We start from the raw sequence: 16,976 nt of genomic DNA on the forward strand, positions 1-16,976 counted from the left end.
ATGGGCATCCCCGGGCAATTCAGATGTCATTGATATGGGCATCCCTGGGCAATTCAGATGTCATTGATATGGGCATCCCTGGGCAATTCAGATGTCATTGATACCGGCATCCCTGGACATTCGGCATCCCTGGACATTCGTTAGGAGTTTTACGGCACCCTAGGAGATTCTAAGGAGCCCCAGGGCGTAGTGGTTAAGTGCTTCACTGGTAATCGAAAAGTCAGCAGTCCACCAAAGAAAGAAGATTACAGCCTTGGAAACACTATGGGACAGTTCTCTGTCCTATAGGGTCGCTATGAAAGTTGGAATAGACTGGACAGCATTTTGGTTTTAAGAGATTCTAACATTCAGCAACATTTGAGAACCACTAGTCTAATATATGCCACATAGTCGCTTTAATTTTCAATATATCTTACTGGATTTCTGTTGTTGTCACTGGTGGTGATGGTGTCTATAGAGTTTGTCTGTTTGTTTGCTTGTTTGTCTGTTTTCAAGGATCACTGAAGGAATGTGGTTGGGTGATTCTACTGATGCAACTGTTAGCTTTATTTGAATTATTAAAAATGTTACGTGAATGCTACACTTAATGTTTGTTTGGTTTAAGCAAATAAACCAAATTTATTTAAAATACACTTGAAGAATTCTAATGCTTTACATGAATGATTTACATATGAAAAATAAAAACAGTAGAAAAGCTTAACGGACATCTTACATTTAAAGTCTATATATGTGAAACGCATAGAACTCACGTGTGTGACAAACCGGTACAAGCTACCAGCAGAGAACAGGCACTGTACACTGTATATAATACTGAGAACATCTAGAACAGTGTAAATGTTCAGACAGAAAACGAATGTATCAGTCTAAGCTTCCCGATATAAAAGTAGCTTTCCAAATTAAAAGAGAAATCTTCTTACCTTTTTACATTAAACTTTCAAGTTTAATACCTGGTCTTGTCTCACTTTTAGGAAAAAGGCTGAAGATTAAAAATCTGTATTTAGCATGAAATGTGATCTCTTCTGATACATGACTAAGAACGTCACACTAAATGTGTCAAAACATGTTTAAATCTAACTACAATATAAAAAAGCAAGTAAAACCTGTTAGGTATTCCAGAAATTTAAATTTTAAGAAGCAAACAGAAATTACCATATCTACAAATCTTTTCAGAAATATTTTCTCGGTACAAAACTCCACCTACAGGGAACTTTGGCATCAAAGCCAGTAGCATCTGCTATCTACTTGGAAGCAGAAACGTGAGGTTTCCGTAATGTATTCTGTCGGTAAACCTTAAGTACCTTCCTATTCACTGATGGAGAACAACTGAGGAAATCAAGACAAAATGTCGCCAACAAAAGGCTATTATTTACACAAATCCGCAATCTGCTGAACGGACTCCAAACACTTCAGGTGCACGAGCAAAGCAGCTTGGCTCCGGGTCTCTTAGTATTGAACGCATGAAAATGCTGCAAATAACATATTTAAAGAAATCACACAGCATTTCACAATTTTACTAACCAAAATGTTCGTTTTATTTATTTGTCTGTATGGTATATCTATCTATAATACACATTTAATGTGTTTTAAATATGTATTTGTTGTTGTTAGCTGCTGTTGAGTTGGCCCCAGCTCATGGCAACCCCAGGATCAGACCACTTTGATCCACCAGGTTATACACATACATGTTTCATTACACTAGGATGCTGCTGGCACATAAATGCTGTTTTAAATTCGCATGTGCTTGCACTCGCGCACACACAAAGATATTGGTGGGTGTCTTTGAGTAAATACACAGACTATTTAAAAATTAAGAGTCTGAGTGAAAAGCAGATTTTACGCACCCGTTTCTCTCCATTAAGTCACTCTTTTCTTTCTCATCCCATCACATCCTATCATAAAAACCAAAAAACCAAATCTGTTGCCGTCAAGTCAATTCTGACTCACAGCGACCCTACAGGACAGAGTAGAACTACCCCCATAGGGATTCCAAGAAGCGGCTGGTGGATTCGAACTGCCGACCTTTTGGTTAGCAACCAAGCTCTTAACCACTGCGCCACCAGGACTCCACCACTTCTCTCCATTAAATCATGCTTTCCTTTCTCATCCCGTCATAACCTATTATATGCCTTAAAAATAGGAGATCCAGGTTCTTTTTCGATAAAACTAAAATTAAGCCCTGACTAACATATTCACACTTAGGGTTCAGAGATGGAGTCTAAACAGAAACACCTGATATCTGACAACTCTGGAATTACTAAGTTTTAACTAGTCCCTCCCCCTCCCCATTCACTCTTACTTTTCAGAGACATTGTTCAAACTATATCAAAACGCCATTTTAACTACTTCGAAAAGAAATATTTTCTCCAGCATAGACCAACAATATAAACTAACACAGGTGGGAATCCTAGAAATTGCCTGGTGTCTTAATAACCCCAAAGAAAACATTTATTTTAGCCAAACAACTGTAATGTTTGTCTCCTTTTAGAAACATCTGCTGCCAAAATAAATATTTGCATTGGAAGAAGTGTTTTGGCTGTTAAGATGGCACCAAATACAATGCTTACATTCTGAAATAAATATTTTAACTCAAAAAGCACACAGCAAAACAGGCACAGCCAAAAGAGTGTCGAAGATAAAGACACGAATTAGAATACCTATGGATTTTTACAGTCCTCTTCAAAAGAATCTCAGTTTTTAATTGGTTTTACTTAAAGTGATAAATTCAGATGGATACCATTAACACAAGTAACTAACTTTTGTCTACTTCTGCCACAGAATCTTTCAAAACAATGATAACATTCCCTGCTCTTGCTGTAAAGGTCTTCGCAATACAGATGCATTTTTAAAAACTAACAAAGGAAGGCACTGCCATTGGAAATGCACCTATGGACTTATGAATCTCTCATTTTGCCTTCTTTCGCTTTCCCCCGGTTTTATAATTCCAACAGGCAGGAGATTATACAAACATCTGCATCAAGGGAAGTTAAAGCATCAACCCAATAACTCAGGAAAAACTTCAGACTACACAGCTGAAATCTGTCTGACACAAGTAAATAGTCTTAGCTTCCAGAGCCTATTTTCCCTGGGTGAACTTTCTTTTATATGAAAATCTTGTTTTAAGCAAGTTGGGACAGGTCTACTGTACATTTATGATCATAAAGGGCAGGAAAAACGGAACAACACATTTGCTCACCCACTGCCCTGACGCAGCAAAAGATACGTTAGCGTCTTTAAGTTTAAAACAAAACAAAAAAACGAAACACTCAGAAAAGAGTCAGATCCCAGTACCCTTAAAGATGACATATCTGCATGCAGCACTGTGCTAGACGAAATCAACCGACGTACTTCTGTTAACCATCCGCAGGTCTGAACTCCAGCAGCCTGGGGCAGAACATTCTCCACAGAGGCATAGAAAATTCATTTCCCCTCTCAGTTCAACAGAAACCCAAGTAGACTAGTTTTTAGGGAACCGTGCAAAACGAATCTGTTTAGCCATGAATTTGCCTGATGATGCGGGATAACAAGCAAGTGAAAGACCACAGATCTAGTTCCAGTGAATAAATACCGAAATGATGTACTATTATCAGGTCAGGCTTCAAAGACTCAGCCGTGAGTGTATTTCAAAAATAAAATCATCACCGTCCAAATCAACAATCACCAGGCTAATGCTTAAAGCAAACACTCAATGGCTAGTTCCTTCTGACTATCAGAGACAAAAAGTAAGCAGTAATGCTCCCCATGGCAATTTCATACAAGCACTGCAGTTCTTGCGGACAGAATACTCATTTAAAATTCACATCACAGGAGCAGAATGCCGGCCAGGAATCAAACTGCGACCCCTGAGCCAAAGACAACTTACCACTCAGCTGGTAAGTGGGCAACTCAATTTACAAACTTGAATTCCTGCATTTTAATCCTTTGCAGAAATATATGAGCAATATTAAATGAACTGGATTCAGCTCATTACAGGTTCACAAACCAAACACAGAAAGCTTTGGAGGCCGTCCAAGGAAAAGTCACGCCTAGGTGGTGATGTCCACTCAATAAAAACCCAATGTCATAATTATCTTTCAACTTTTTCCCTGAAGAACATTAGTAGCCATAACTACAACAATGCTCAGCCAATCACATTAATACCAAGAGAAGATGGACAGGGCTGGCAGCCAATCACTGGGCCAGAACCTTGTTTGTGGACAAATTTATAATTATCCAAAACTTAGCAAACAAACAACTCACTGAAAGTTCTTAACCAAAGAAGTTAGACTAAAGCTACCAAAATAAATATATGTGCTGTAATAACCTTTACTCAATCTTAACTATCTTTTTTTCTCATTTCAAAATTATATTAACTAGCCTACACCTAAGTGCTCACATGGACTTAGTATTATAAAACCTGTCTGATTCCTTTAAAATGTTACATATATTCAAAAATGCATTCACAATCATTCTTAGCTTTTTAAATTTCAAAACAAAATACTATATTTCTCAAAGCTGTATCATAACTAAATGAAAGAGTGAAAAGCAAGACAGATTATTTAGAACCCTTGATTACAGAAACTTGGTATAAAAGTTTGAGATTTTTATAGCCAGGGCTTTCAGTTTTTTACCAGATAAACCATTTTCCTTTCATTATCAGAAAGATCTGTGCTTAACAAGAATTGGGCATTTCTTTTGGTTAGCAGTAAAACACCTCATCTGAAATCTTAATCTAAGATTTGCTGAAATAATTGGTGGTGCTCTTCGGCAATGTCCCTTCAAAGAAATCAGGAGAGTTACTGAATTTCAAAATATAAGGGCCACAGGGATTAAATAAAACCAAGAAGCTAAGAAAACTGAGATTACTCTATGTATTTGTATATGTCCTTTACTTTTGAGCCTTACGCATTTGGGGAAGAAAATAATGAACAGGTTTTTTCCCTATGTAATAGTTCAACTTTCTCCATCTGTGTGGCTTCCACTAAGCCAATGTCTCAAACTTCTAATAAGACTTTAGCCCATTCAGAAAGAAGCTAGATAGATAAAAGGAGCATCCAGTTCTTTGCCATGAACAGCACTTTTTGAAAATGATTTTCAAATTTCATATCAGGGAAAGCGGTGGAAACGAGGGTGGGAAACAGGGAGTGGTCAGTATCCACTCCTCCACGCTGGTCCTGCTACTGCTTACTACCTTTCTGCTTTCTGCAATCTTCCTGTGGCCTGAGGATCGTACAGAACTATTAGCCCCCAAATGAAATCAACTATACTGGGTGATAAGGACTGTAGCACCTAACTGCCTGGGCCTTCTTGCCCTCAAGTAAGGGTGAATTAGGCCTAAAGCTAAAAACAAGAAAGAAAGAGAGAGTGAATATATGAATGAGAATGACTTACTTTTCATTCATTTATAAATTATCTCCCTCTCTCACTTATAATTTAGCATCCCCAACTAAAGGTTTTTGGTCATGGCAGCAAAACATTGAGGGAGTAATGCTGAATAAAATAAGAGCACAAACAATCATGCAACTCAGTGCTACAATTCTGAGTGGCCGACCTGTCCCAGTGAAGGGTGAGACCTGACGGTAACAGGCTGGGGAAGGAACCAGCAGCTAGGATCTAAAGGCCAAGCTGCTTCTATCTGTCCCCACAACCACCTTGTAACAAAAATATCAAAAAGTAGAGCTAAAGATAAAGAGGAAGGGTACTATTCAGTCTCTAAAAGAAAAGGCTCAGAGGTAATTTATTAATGAAGTTTAGTACACAGCTATGAAGCATCATGTAAAGTACAATAAATCATTTTCCACATCCACTTTAAAGAGAACAAAAGTTCTATCCAGGAAGGACTGTTAAGTCCTGGAATGGGTTCCTGGTGGTATTATGGGATAACCTATTTTGGAGACAGTAAAACATAAGCCAGCACCGGCCTGATGCAATCCCGTGGGGTTTAAGACATAGTATGGGCATTTATAAATAAGCCTCTCTGGTATTCCTAGTAACTTAACAAGTCTGAATCCAATTAAGTCTTTTCCAAATTTCATGCTTCCTCAGGCCAACATAACAAGGACATAAGTATCCAGAAGCCTGCAGATGACTACTGCCAGGAGGTAAATCGTCACTCACACTAACCAACTATTGGATTCTGCAGAAACAGTAAGAAATTATTGGGCCTTTTTTTAAGGGCACAAAAAGTCATTTTTTGTTAGTTTTAAGTAAAAACACAAGATCTAAGAAAACAGACATACAGCAAATCCTCTGATATGAAATACAGAAACCTTTTTCAAAAGGTACAGAAGAAATAATATATTAAGAAATGAAAGCAAAACAACTCTTTAAAAAAGTTGAGGCCTTCTTCATGGCAAGACTTCAAAGAACTCGAACTCTTACTCTAAGAGAGGCTATTCCCGGCTCAGATCTGACACAGTCTGCCATCGGCAGTGGTAGAAAGCCAAGTTCACGTCATAGCTTAGATTTATATCATTTGCTGCAGAGTTACAGCATGGTCCATCTTTCAAGTACTGCTAGCAATACTGGCCTTCTACCAAACAGGTATTTTGTCCACTTTATTCTAAGAAGTTCGTCTTCCCCTCTTTAAAAGAAAGGAAAAAATATTGTACTAAACAATAATTGTGATTTATTTTAACAAACTAATGAAAATTAAAGGAAAGCAGAAAATCAGTGAAATTTCCCCTCATTCTCTCTATAGCAACCTTAAGTAGAAAGTAAAAGGCAAAGACAAAAGTACCATCCAAAAAAAAGGCAAGTAAAAGCTTTCACAAACCTGCTGCTGAGGGTACTGCATTCCTGCCATAGCCCCTGGGGTGCGACCTTGGATGCCTATGGGATACCGCTGGGGGCCGGGAGGGCCGTAGGACCCGCCAGGATAGGGACTGCTCTGCTGGGGCTGTGAGTGAGGGTTACTGCCCATCCCATACAACTGCGGCCTCTTCATCACCATTGGATCCATTGGACTGCCCTGGGAAGAAACAAAGAGGAAGCAGGCTCATTATGTATCACATTTACATATGCATTAAAAGCATTTATATACACATTAAAAGCACAACTATCCTTAATTTTGAAAATCTTAAAAACAATCACCTGACAAAAACCCGGAAGAACATTAAGTAAAACACCTGGATGGATGTACGACATTTTACCTTCTGCTTTCAGGAAGGTTTTAGCAACTAAGAAAGATCTAAGTAAACAATATAAAGAAAGAGAGAAAACCCAGAAGAACTAGATGGTGCCCAACTACTGCGACCAACCACTCTGACCAGGATCACAAGAGGGGGTCCTGGACAGAGTGAGAGAAAAACGTAGAACAAAATTTAAATTCACAAAAAAAGACCAGACTTACTGGTCTGTCAGAGACTAGAGGAACCCCCGAGACTCTGGCTCCCAGACACCCTGCTAACTCAGAAGTGAAGCCACTCCCAAAGTCCACCTTTCAGCCAAATATTAGACAGGCCTATAAAACAAACAGTGGCGAACATAAGGAATGTGCTTCTTAGTTCAATCAAGTATACAAGACCCAATGGGCAACACTGGCCCAAAAACAAAGACGAGAAGGCAGGAAGGGACAGGAAAACTGGACAAATGGACACAGAAAACCAGGGTAGAAAGGGATCGTTTCCCACTGCGAGGACTGTAAACAATGTCACGAAACAACCTGTGTTTAACAACCTGTTAAATTTTTGAACGAGCAACTAATTTGCGCTGTAAATTTTCACCTAAGATACAATAAAATAAAATTTTAAAAAGCTACCAAAAAAAGAAAGAAGAGAGAGAAAAACATTTGCATGTAAAATTCTGATGCATATAGAAAATGAGCTCCGTTCAGCTTCCTAGTAATAAGGGCAAAGTACATGGGGTGATTAGCAACACTTTCTGACTTCAAAGTATTCTTAGAACGATGACTGTTTTATTTTAGACCTGAGTCTGCAAGTCCTGATCAAACACTTGTGCATCCGAGTGCTTGTTAGAAAGTGAAAGGATAGCTTTTGGGTAAGACAGAATGTCTAGGGTGAAACTTTCCCGAGCACCAGCGCGCGCGAATAAGCACCCAGACTAGAGTCACAAGCCGCCTTCCTACATAAGTAAGCGTCTTACCAAACACAACCAGACTTTGAATTTTATTTTTGGTTTAGTGAATCAGCCCATGTGCCTCAGGGCCAAGGCCATCCCAAGAGCCAGAAAGGGGGCCTGCCTAGGCCTTCACGCCCTGGGGTTTCGCAAAGCAGAGCAGAGCAGGAGAAAGGCCCTCCTGGCAGCTCTACAAAGGCCTGTCAGGTCTGTGACTCCATTCAACAGATCCGTCCTTCCTTCCCTCAAAGCTCCATCCTGATCCCTACTGTGTGCCAGGCTCTGTGTCAACACTGAAGTAAGTATATGGGACTCTCAGCAAGGCCTGAGGATCAACAGGGATCAATGGGGACAAGCAGGTTCAGGGGGAGGGACAGGAAGCAGAGAATTACAAAGCAGAAGAAACAGCACAAAGCAAAGGTTCAAGGGAGAGGAACTGCCCGGTGTGTGTGAAGATCTGAGTGTGAAGGAGGAATGTGCAGAGAAGCGGAAGCAGATGGAAGCCAGAACAGGGGTTAGCCTCGTATGTCATTCTAAAGGCTGAAGATCTGGTCTTGTGGACCAACTGCTGGGTGGGCCTCTTCACCGGGGAGAGCTGTCATCAGAGGCACCTTTCAGATGGACCGAGCTCTAGGGCAGCTGCCTGGAGTCCTGAACTGGCCGTAGTGGTAGGAGAAAGGAAGCCCAGGCTCAAGAAACACTTCGGGTGGAAATGCAGCACGGCTTGGAGTCCAACTGAGTGACGAAGACAGGAGTTGGGGGTCTCAGCAGAACACACGGCACCGACCTAGGCAGAGCACAGGGGAGAAGCAGCCCCTGCCCGGGGTGGAGTGGTCAGTGTTCCAGACTAAACGAGAGGTTCCTATAGGAAACCCAGAGAAACTCTCCAGAAGGCAAAGGCACACTGAGTTTGCAGCTTGGGGAATAAAGTCTGACCTAGGAAAAATAAACAGGGAGTCATCAGCACAGGGAGGGCACACGCACTCTTGTTTTAGGTGCTATTACATCTCCAGGGCATAAGTCAAACACTGCGCCTGGCGCACAGTAAGTGTTCAATTAGTATGAATTCGTCAATAGGCAGCAGGTGAAACCCCAGAGTTCTACCCAGGAAGAACGTATGAAACGGGTAGAAGACAAAATCCTAGAGACCACCACCATTTAACGGACAGGAAAAATGGAGCCCACCACGGGGGCCAAAAGCATGGTCAGAACGTATAGTTAGAGGTCCTGGAAACCATGGTGCTTTGAAGAAAAAGGGAGTCAAAAGTAGCAACAAAACAGGCATGGCCGTGCAACAAAGTGAGGGCTGTTAGGGATTGAATTGTGTCCCCTAAAAATACGTGTTATAAATCCTAACCCCTATTTCTGTGGTTGGAGTCCTGGTGGTGCAGTGGTTAAGCACTTGGCTGCTAACCAAAAGGTCAGCAGTTCAAATCCACCAGCCACTCTTTGGGAAATCCTATGGTGCAGTTCTACTCTGTCCTATAGGGTCTCGATGAGTCAGAATGGACTCAAACGCAATGAGTTTGGTTTTGGTTTGGTATACCTGTGGTTACAATCCCATCTGAGAATGGATTTTCTTTGTTATGTTAAGAGTCCATATCCGTGTAAGGTGTGTTTTAAGCAGATCACCTTTGAGATATAAAAACAGCAGATAAGGATAGAGGAGGAAGCAGAGATGAGGCAATAGATGCCACACCACATGAAGGTCACCAAGGAACTAAGGCTACAAGGGCCTTCCCCCGGAGCCTACAGAGAGAGAGAACCTTCCCCTAGAGCTGGTGCCCTGGATTCAGACTGCTAGCCTCCTAAACAGTGAGAAAATAAATTTGTTTGTTAAAGCCACCCACTTGTGGTATTTCTGTTATAGCAGCAGTAGATGACTAAGACAAGGGATAACCATTTCTGCTGTCCTTGAGACTAGGAGGTAGATGCTGAACAGAGGTGATGGTGGAAACTGGAATGCAAGGAAGTGAGGCCTGGATGGGAGGTAAGTAAAGGGAGGGAGCCAGGAGCAAAAACCCACAATCCAAGTTGGGGAAGCTAGGAGAAGCACAGTCTCTCTTCCACATCACTCCCACCACATCGCCCCCACCGTACGTGCACGTGGTCTTCTCCTCTTCTTCCTTCTAAGGGTTACCCTGGTGTCCATTCTAATGACTCCATTCACCCGCATTTCCTGAGTACCTCCTGGGCCAGGCACTGGCTGTCCTGCAGAAACGCAGAGATCACCGAAGGAGACTGAACGAGTATCACAAGGCAACGAAGGGGACACTCTAAGGCGCGGACAGACGCGGCACCTGGGGGGGTGGCATCTAACTAGGTCTGGAGAGGCTGTGCACAGGAAATACCTGAGCTCAGTCTGGAAGGAGTCCTAGGAATCTGCCAGGAACTGACCTCAGCTGAACAGAAGGATGTGTCACAAGAGCAAAGAGAGGGCTTGCCCCTAGGCCCCACACCCCACAGACAACAGGTGTGCTCAAAATTCACAATCTCATGGAATTTTAACAACTGTATTACTTCAACCAACAAAGAAAAAGTGTAGACTTAAAATGACGGAAATGCAGTTTTGTTCAAATAATACACTGATGTTACCCAAACCTGTGCTGGCATCCCAATTCAACATATAAATGCTTGATATATTGTAATAAACCTAAAACCAAAGACTAAGAAAATAGTTTCCACAGTATTATTTAAATTACGATTTATGCCTGAGAAAAGAAAAATGTAATTACTGTCCACGCTTTCTTAAAAAAGATAAAATAAAACTTTCTATGGAAGTGTGAAAATCAAGGCTGACGAGGTGATTTCACAATCCCCCAAAGTGAGTACATGGCCCACAGAGGCCCAGGCTGAGTAAATCAGATTACAGGCTGAATTTCCAACATAGGCCCTGAAGCAGCCCTATCTTCACATTCAATCTGGATTAGCCCAGGGCATAGGAAAGGTCTACTTACTTCACTTTAAATAGTGCACTATCAAAACTGGCTTAATTAAGGCAGAAATTTTAAGTTGGAAAATGACTGGAATGTCTATATTTTAATGCTATAAATAACAGTTCAGCAAAGTCATCTTATCAGGGACTAAAATTGTTTTCTAATATCTGCCTCATCGCTGCCGTAAACTCTCACAGTCCCACTTAAAATCCAGTTCACTGGCACCCACGTCAAAAATGTTTGCTCAACCCTGAGATTTCTGGAAATCGAAAGCATGAAATACACAGATTATCTGTACCTCTCAAAATGCATCAAATACCTTTCAATGAGATTTCAGATGTGAAAACAGATATATAGCACAGATTATTTAATTTTAACCTTCTCTCCTTATGGCTGCTATTCATAAGGTTTTCACTGGCCAATTTTTCAGAAGCAGATCACCAGGTCCTTCCTTCTAGTCTGTCTTAATCTGGAAGCTTCGCTGACATCTGTCCACCTATTGCATTGAGCAAATCTGCTGCAAAAGACTTCTTTGAAGTGTTCAAAAGCAAAGAACACTTTGAGGACTAAGGTGCGCCTGACCCAAGCCATGGTATTTTCAACATCTCATATGCATGCAAAAGCTGGGCAATAAATAAGGACGACCAAAGAAGAATTAATGCATCTGAAATACAGTGCTGGCGAAGAATATTAAATATAACACGGACAGCCAAAAGAACGAACAAGTCTGTCTTGGAAGAAGTACAGCTAGAATGCTCCTTAGAAGTGAGGATGGCCAGTCTTGTCTCACATGTTTTGGACATGTTATCAGGAAGCACTGGTCCCTGGAGAAGGAGGACATCATGCTTGGTAAAGTAGAGGGTCAGCAAAAAAGAGGAAGACCCTCAACGAGATGGATTGACGCAGTGGCTACGACAATGGGCTCAAGCATGACAACAACCATGACGATGGCGCAGGACCAGGCAGTGTTTCGTTCTGTTGTACATGGGGTCGCTATGAGTCAGAACCGACTCTACGGCACCTAGTAACAGCAACAACAACAACTCCTTATGGCCTATTATTAAATATTCATCCACAATCCAAATTCCTCCCACTGTGTACTCTTGCTATGTGTAACATTAAACATGTACAACTGCACTATCTCAACCCCTGCTTTCTACTACTGTCTCCTTAAAGAAACCAAAGATCAAATCAAATCTAACACTTTTTCAGAAAACGTGAAGGCCAAGTTGTTTCTAACTCAACCCCCTGCAGGAGGTGCCTTGGAAGTAAGGAGTGGGGATCTGCTTCCCAAAGATCACAATCTTCAAAACCCTACAGAGCAGTTCTACTCTGTACCCATGGGGTTACCATGAGTCAGAATCTACTCTACAACAACTAACAACAATAAGAATCCTATTAGGAGTCGCTAGGTAGCAAACATGCTAAAGCGCTCACCTCCTAGCCAAAAGGCTGGATATTCAAATCTACCCAGAGGTCCTCAGAAGACAGGACTGGTGATCTGCTTCCGAAAGGTCACAGCCTTGAAAACCCTATGGAGGAGTTCTACTCTGCCAGAAATGCTACCCAGCATCTTGAAGCAGTTTGGTGCCGACAGTCTGACTAGTTTAAGAAGACTGGCTGAAAGTTCTGCCCAAACAATCTGCGGATGGAAAAGCACCACTTGCTACTGGAGAGGATGATGACAAGGCAGTTCCAGGTCTTGTGGAGATTTTGATGAGACTTCCAACAATGAGGCAAACTGATCTGAGTCAACTTTTGAAGAAGTTACTTGGAGCTGCTGTTGTATATTATGATTGCTTTTTAAAACTGTTCCGTTTATGGATCTGATAAAATCTACATCTCTAATATTTTTAAGCTCAAGCCTTTGGGACATTGCAGCTCTTTTCAGTTTTTTGGCTACAAAGAATGAGTTATATATAAGCAATTAAGTTGAAGAAACTGATGGAGTCATCATGAGTCAGAATCGACTCAACAGCAAATAACGACATCCTTTTATTGATATGTTCCAAAGTATCATCATTTTCATTTCTCATATAGAAATTATAAAATATCAGCGATATCACTCACATTAAGAATACTCCAATCAGGTTACTCCAAAGCAAGCTTTTCCTTTCTAGACAGCACAACCTTTTGAACATATATGTATGCATGAGTTCTACATCTCCCACCCCCACCCCTTTCCTGTATCCCCTTTTGGGAGGCAGCACTGCTGCCCAGGTCCTCCAATAGCCTCAGAAGGTTTCCCAGCCTTGGGACTATTACGGAAGGAGCTCAGTGTATATTTTAAGTGTGTGTGTATGGTGCACGCACACGCGTGTGCGCTCACACGTATAAGATAGCAGTTTGGCTATACTGTAATATGGGTTAAACAAACTTTCAGAGGCTGGCCTAGGAACCCAGCTACCCTTTTTAAGATTATCCACGTTAACAAACAACTTACATACTTTTAGTATACTTTACCAGTACAAGCTGCCGTCAAGTGAATTTCCACTCTTAAAGTACTTTAGACTCTGGTGGTGCAGTAGTTAAGAGCTACAGCGTGCTACGGCTGCTAACCGAAAGATCGGCAGTTCAAATCCACCAGATGCTGCTTGGAAACCCCATGCAGCAGTTCTACTCTGTCCTACAAGGTCACTATGAGTTGGAATCAACTCAACAGCGACGGGTTATCCTTAGATACTCCTTCTTCATCACTCTTTCAAAGTATGTCTGTATGAGTATTTACAGGAAAATTATCTCTATAATTGTATTGGCTCCTAAATATCAAGTTAAGGAGATAATTTATTAAAGGTTTATTTATGGATACAATATTTCATATTTTCTGTCAGTCCAACTCCTTAAACCACAAATTGGAGAAAGGTTTTACAAAAGCCCACAGAAAGAACTATCACTTTCAACACACTACTGCAAGAAACCAAGAGACCTGCATAAGTGGAAAAACATACCCTGCTCATGGACAGGTAGACTCAACGTTATGAAAATGTCAATTCTACCCAAAGCAATCTACAGATACAATGCAATCCTGACCCAAATTCCAACAGCATTTTTTAATGAGATAGAGAAAGAAATCATGAACTTCGTATGGAAAGGGAAGAGGCCTCAAATAAGTAAAGCATTATTCAACAGGAAAAAAGTGGGAGGTCTCACACTACCTGATTTTAGAAACTATTATACTGCCATGGTAATCAAAACAGCCTGGTACTGGTACAACAACAGATACATAAACCAATGGAACAGAATTGAGAATCCAGACGTTAATTCATCCACCTATGAGCAGCTGATATTTGACAAAGGCCCAAAGTCCATTAACTGCAGAACAGTCTCTTTAACAAATGGTGCTGGCATAACTGGATGGCCATCTGCAAAAAAAATGAAACAAGAACCATACCTCACACCATGTGCAAAAACTGACTCAAAATGGATCAAAGACCTAAATATAAAATAGAAAATGATAAAGATCACAGAAGAAAAAACAGGGACAGCACTAGGAGCCCTAATACATGTCATGAACAGAATACAAACCACAAGTAACAATACACCAACACCAGAAGAGAAACTAGATAACTGGAAGCCCCTAAAAATCAAACACTTATGCTCATCAAAAGACTTCACCAAAAAACAACCTACAGACTGGGAAAAATTTTTGGCTACGACAAATCCGATCAGCATTTAATCTCTAAAATCTACAAGATACTGCAAAACTTCAACAACAATAAGACAAATAACCCAATTAAAAAATGGACAAAGGATATGAACAGGCACTTTACCAAAGAAGATATTCAGGCAGCTAACAGACACATGAGGAAAAGCTCATGATCATTAGGCATTAGAGAAATGCAAATCAAGACTACAATGAGATACCATCTCACCCCAACATGGCTAGCAGTAATCCAAAAAACATAACATAAATGCTGGAGAGGCTGTGGAGAGACTGGAACACTTATACACTGTTGGTGGGAATGTAAAATGGTACAACCACTTTGGAAATCGATCTGGCGCTTCCTTAAAAAGTTAAAAATAGAAGAAGTACCATACAATCCAGCAATCCCACTCCTTGGAATATATCCTAGAGAAATAAGAGCCGTCACACAAATAGATTTATGTACACCCATGTTCACTAAAGCACTGTTCACAACAGCAAAAAGATGGAAACAACCTAGGTGCCCATCAACAGACAAATGGATAAACAAATTATGGTATATTCACATAACGGAATATTACACAGCAATAGAGAACAACGATGAATCCGTGAAACACCTCATAACATGGAGGTATCGGGAATTTAGTTAGTGGCAAAAGGGCAAATATTATACAAGACTACTATTATAAGAACTCAAAAAAAGGTTTAAACACAGAAGAAAACATTCCTTGATGCTACAAGGGTGGGGACGGAGGAGAGTATTCACTAACTAGAGAGTGGAGAAGAATTATCTTAGGTGAAGGGAAAGACAGCACACACTACAGGGGAAGTCAGCACAACTGGACTAAACCAAAAGCTAAGAAGTTCCCTGAACACAACCAAACACTTTGAGGGACAGAGTAGCAGGGGTGGGGATCTACGGACTATTGTTTCAGGGGACATCTAGGTCAACACGCATAACGAAGTTTATTAAGAAAATGTTCTGCATCCCACTTTGGTGAGTGGCATCTGGGGTTTCAAAAGCTAGCAAGCAGCCATCTAAGATGCAGCAATTGGTCCCAACCCACCTAGAATAAAGGAGAATGAAGAACACCAAAGACACAAGGAAAGTATCAGCCCAAGGAACAGAATGGGCCAATAAACCAGAGACTTCATCAGCCTAAGACCAAAGAACTAGATGGTGTCCAGCTACCACCAAAGACCGCCCTGACAGGGAACACAACAGAGAGTCCCTGACAGAGGAGGAGAAAAGTAAGCTATAGAACTCAAATTCTAGTAAAGAGACCAGACTTAATGGTTTGACTGAGACTGGAGGAACCCTGGAAGACATGGCCCCTGGACTCTGTTGGCCCAGAGCTGAAACCATTCCTGAGGCCAACACTTCAGAAAAGATTAGATGGGACTATGTGACATAAAGTGATATTCATGAGGAGCGTGCTTCTTAGCTCAAGTAGACACATGAAACTAAATGGGCAGCTCCTGCCCAGAGGCAAGATGAGAAGGCAGAGAGGGTCAGTAGCTGGTTGAATGGACACAGGAAATCCAGGGTGGAAAGGAAGAGTGTGCTGTCACAGTATACGGAGAATAACTAGGGTCACCTAGCAATGTGTGTATAAATTTTTGTATGAGAAACTGACATGAATTGTAAACTTTCACTTAAAGCACAATAACAAAAAAAAGTTAGGAGTTCCAGCAACATGGCGCTGTAAGCAGAAGCACCACGCCATCCCTCCATAGCAAAGATCCAAAAAACTAAGCCAAACAGAGAATACAACAATCCTGAAACCCTAAAACATCAAATGAAGAGATAAAGAACTCAGCCAAGCACCAAATGGAGTGAGAAAACCAAAAGAACGGAGAGCGAGGAGAGATTCATGCAGAGGTCCCCTAGCAGCTAATGCAGCACGAATCCGCCATCTTCGACTTCTATCGGAGACCAGCAAACAGGGGGTACGAGAAAGCAACCTCACGGAGCGCCCAGCAGAAGACAAAACAACCGCTCCACACATAACAATATCCCCACTGCATCCTGCCACCTGCACCGTGCGCTTGAAATCACATCACCAAGCAGCACAGGCACAACTTACTGGAACCTGCCCTGCACTGATTACCAACCCGCTCTGGTGGCTGTAGTAAGTGCCACAAACGACCCGTCCCAGTAACTCCTCCTTACCTAGACCTGCCCAACCGTATCATATCTGAGTGACTGACCCTGCTAATTGGAGAAGGAGGCAAAAAGTATTGTGCCCACAGACGAGCAAACAACAAAGAACACACAGTCTGCCTGATCAGACATAGTGAAATTTAAAAAAAAAAAGGGACGAAACAAATCTAAAATCAATAAA

At 41.3% G+C, this 16,976-nt stretch overlaps 1 protein-coding gene across 3 annotated transcripts in view; it reads right to left on the minus strand.

Annotated features, from left to right (window-relative positions):
• Positions 1 to 16,976, minus strand: part of LOC111820089 (AT-rich interactive domain-containing protein 1B-like) — a 394,067-nt gene that overhangs the window by 345,742 nt on the left and 31,349 nt on the right. For 2 of the 3 annotated variants that reach the window (XM_023728860.1, XM_023728854.1), the window contains exon 2: positions 6,752 to 6,946. In XM_023728860.1, coding sequence (XP_023584628.1) covers positions 6,752 to 6,946 — 195 coding nt within the window. Of the gene's footprint in view, positions 1 to 6,751; positions 6,947 to 10,152; positions 10,264 to 16,976 lie in introns of all 3 variants that reach the window. The other variant, XM_023728864.1, reaches the window with a different exon arrangement.

This window comes from Trichechus manatus, unplaced genomic scaffold (genome assembly GCF_000243295.1).
Source record: "Trichechus manatus latirostris isolate Lorelei unplaced genomic scaffold, TriManLat1.0 scaffold00002, whole genome shotgun sequence".
Taxonomy (NCBI): domain Eukaryota; kingdom Metazoa; phylum Chordata; class Mammalia; order Sirenia; family Trichechidae; genus Trichechus; species Trichechus manatus.